General features: G+C 56.1%; 2 protein-coding genes across 2 annotated transcripts; one reads left to right on the top strand and one right to left on the bottom strand.

Annotated features, from left to right (window-relative positions):
• Nucleotides 1–137: 137 nt before the first annotated feature.
• VDBG_09751 (conserved hypothetical protein) lies at nucleotides 138–1,025 on the top strand (the record flags this gene model as incomplete). Its single annotated transcript, XM_002999985.1, has 1 exon — nucleotides 138–1,025. The coding sequence occupies one exon, from the start codon at nucleotides 138–140 to the stop codon at nucleotides 1,023–1,025; it is 888 nt and encodes a 295-aa protein (XP_003000031.1).
• A 925-nt stretch (nucleotides 1,026–1,950) lies between these two features.
• On the bottom strand, nucleotides 1,951–2,922 carry VDBG_09750 (conserved hypothetical protein; the record flags this gene model as incomplete). Its single annotated transcript, XM_002999984.1, has 1 exon — nucleotides 1,951–2,922. One exon carries the CDS (start codon nucleotides 2,920–2,922, stop codon nucleotides 1,951–1,953), a length of 972 nt encoding a protein of 323 aa, XP_003000030.1.
• Between the last annotated feature and the right edge of the window lie 82 nt (nucleotides 2,923–3,004).

Genomic DNA, 3,004 nt, shown 5'->3' with positions numbered 1-3,004 from the left:
CAAGTACAAGCCTTCGCCAGACTTTTGGCTTTATTCGTCGCATTTCTACCCTTGCTCTTTTACCATAGTCACCCAATAGCACTCAATGTCAAGGTAGCAAGCAAATCACGCCCAACCACCACAAACACCACACCACCATGCAGCTCTCCAATATGATGGCGAAGGAGGGCCATGCTGGTGCATGCATCGTCACAAATCCAGTCGTGCCCTCCAAGCTTGACACGACCACCACCACCGCACCAACCACAACCACCCGTATGACCTCAGCCCATGAGCAGACCCTAGAGCAAACCCTGCAAGGCACCTACATCGACACAATCGCCTCCGTCTCCGAACCCGTTTCCTCATCAACAGACATTCACCACCTCATCACCCTTCTGACCCTCGCCTACAACGTCCGCACCCCGTCCCCAACCCAGCAAGATCGTCTCGCAACCCTCATGCGCACCCTCTCCAGCGACCGCCTCTCCCACGTCCACACCCCCGCCTACCCGCACGGCTTCTCCCGCGAAGAGGTCACCCACGCCTTCGCCCGCCTCCTCTCGCCCGTCCTCAACGGCCTGACTGGCCTCGTCGAGTTTGAGCACGCCGTCAACGCCGAGGACGACGCCGTCTCCTTCCGCCAGTTCTGGACCCTCGACGACCGCAACCTCCTCGCTGACGCCGTCGCGGGCACGAGTCCACCCGTGGCTGCCAGCGCCACGGCCGTGCCGCCCGAGTTCCTCGAGACCTTCGTCGGCGACAAGACGGCGCACAGGATCGCCCTGACGAGGAATCGCGGCATGCTCGCACTCGTTCCGGGCTGTGTGGGCGCCGAGGATGAGATCTGGTCCGTGAGCGAGCTGAGTGCGCCAGTCATCTTGAGGAAAGAGGCGGGTGAGGGAGAGCCGGCTGTCGTGGAGGGGTATATCCACGGCTTTTGTGATGGGGACGTCGAGAGGGGTGGCGAGGAGGAGAGGTATAGGGACGTCGACCTGCCGCTGTCGTCTGTGGCGGTGGGGCTCGCGGGAAGCATTCCATGCTGAGGAACCCATTGTGAGCAGGCGAAATGAGGAGCTAGAAGGGTGACAGCAAAAGACGTCTGTCTACCTCGTGGCTTGGACCGAATGCGGAACACGTTTGGCCTGAGCAACGTGAGGTTCATGTCGATCTTAGGCTGATCTTTCACGATGGCTTAACCACAGATTACATCCGCGAAGACAACACTCAGTTGCACAGGATCACCCCGCAGCATCCGATCGCTGCTGCGTACCTGGGTAGCAGCGCGTCGACAGGCGCTCAATGCCCTTAAGGTCTCCGCCTTCATTGGCAGGTATTGACGACAGGGCTGGTTGCCTATGAGCAGGGCGTCCAGATGGAATAGCACAGGCTACTTGTTCTGGGCGGAATATTAAGTCCACGAAGTAAGAACAATCCAATCAGATGACGAAGATATGATGACAGCTTCGCATACTTTCCAATGCATATTAGCCAAAACCACGGGAATACTTGTCTTTCCAACACAAGCTACCTGGGCCTGAACCTCTTCAAGGGATAATTGCATAGTTATATGTCGTTTCTCACTACTTGAGAGAATGGAATGCTCATGAAAGATCGAGCCACTTACAGACAAAATCCGCGAACCTAGAAGTGACGCTCTGTCTTCCTTAAAATATCCGACTCCACATCAGCACCGGTTGCCGCGAAAAGATGGAAAGTAGTACAAAAGGTTCTTCCGCAGTTTACTCCAAAAAGAAAAAGAATACAAAATCCTGACTTCTGAACCTCCACAGATAAGGGGCTTCCTGCAGCCCTCCGCATGTGCCTTTTGCGGTTTAGTATCCTTACTACACCCCCTTAGGTCTCCTGTTTCCCAACGCGAATGCCCCCTGGCGAGGGCAGACACCAGTAACATTTTATCAACACATGTAGTCGTGGATAGAGGAGGATGCGGACGATAGATCGAGCTTCTTATCGGAATGAGCCATTACGCTGGAACGCGCTGGCATTATTAACCATGGCGTAGCGGGCCATGCTCTTGTTGACCTTCATACTCGTGCCTGGTCCAACAACACACATAGACAGAGCCGCATACTCTTCAATGAGAGCCTTTGCCGTCGATGCTGCCGTAGCCGCAGCAAAGTTCTGCCATCCCTTTTGCTTGTGACTGTCGGCGTAGTCGCACACGCCCTTGACAACAAGGCACGGCAGGTTTCCCCACAGACCTGCACCCTCCATCTCAAAACCCACCACATTATGACGCTGGGTGAGTCGATCACGGGCCTCGCCGCTCCTGACGACCATGTCGCCGGAAGCTACGCATCCTATGAATACGTGTGGCGTTTGCGCTTCCGACTGGCGACCTTCCCTCTCGTGTTGATACTTTTCGACCACGCGCTTTCGTTCGACCAGGAATCTCTCATCACAACCAGTCAAGCAACAGGCCAGCTTACGAGAAGCAGCGCAAATCGGATCCGTGCTTCTTTGATGGTTGGCGCATGCGCTTGAAGAACCAAGATGGTGCTTGTGGATGTAGTCGGCTCGGAACAGCTGGTCTCGTTGAGCTCCAGGGTGGTCGTAGATCGAATCCCGACGTTGGGCCAACGCCTTCTCCTGCAACTCTTGGAGAACGATCTTGACTCGATTCTGCAGCCGCGAGCGCCCTGTGGCCTCCAGGTTGTCGATCATATGCTGAAGATCCTTTGGGAGTGGGATCAGGACGTCCTCGATCTTGTCTCTGGTCGCAAAGCCATCCGGATTTTGGCTCCCAAGGTCATACTGAACAACATTCTGACTGATGACTACATCGCCCAACACAACCTCCTCACCGTTGGTCGATGTTGGCGCCCCTCCACAGATTCCCGTGAGCAACACCAGTCGAAGCCTTGGGTAGCTGAACCGAAGCCCCTCCGCGGCGGCGTGCCGGGCACAGCCCTTACCCATCCTTGGTTGCAGCAAGAACACCAAGGTTGGGGTTGCCCACACGCCCAGCACACATAATTGGTTCCTGGTCCCCCGGGGCCCC

The sequence above is a fragment of the Verticillium alfalfae genome, genomic scaffold (genome assembly GCF_000150825.1).
Source record: "Verticillium alfalfae VaMs.102 supercont1.16 genomic scaffold, whole genome shotgun sequence".
In the NCBI taxonomy this organism is placed as follows: Eukaryota; Fungi; Ascomycota; class Sordariomycetes; order Glomerellales; family Plectosphaerellaceae; genus Verticillium; species Verticillium alfalfae.
The sequence above is the reverse complement of the archived record's forward strand: the minus strand, read 5'-3'. Positions and strand labels throughout refer to the sequence as shown.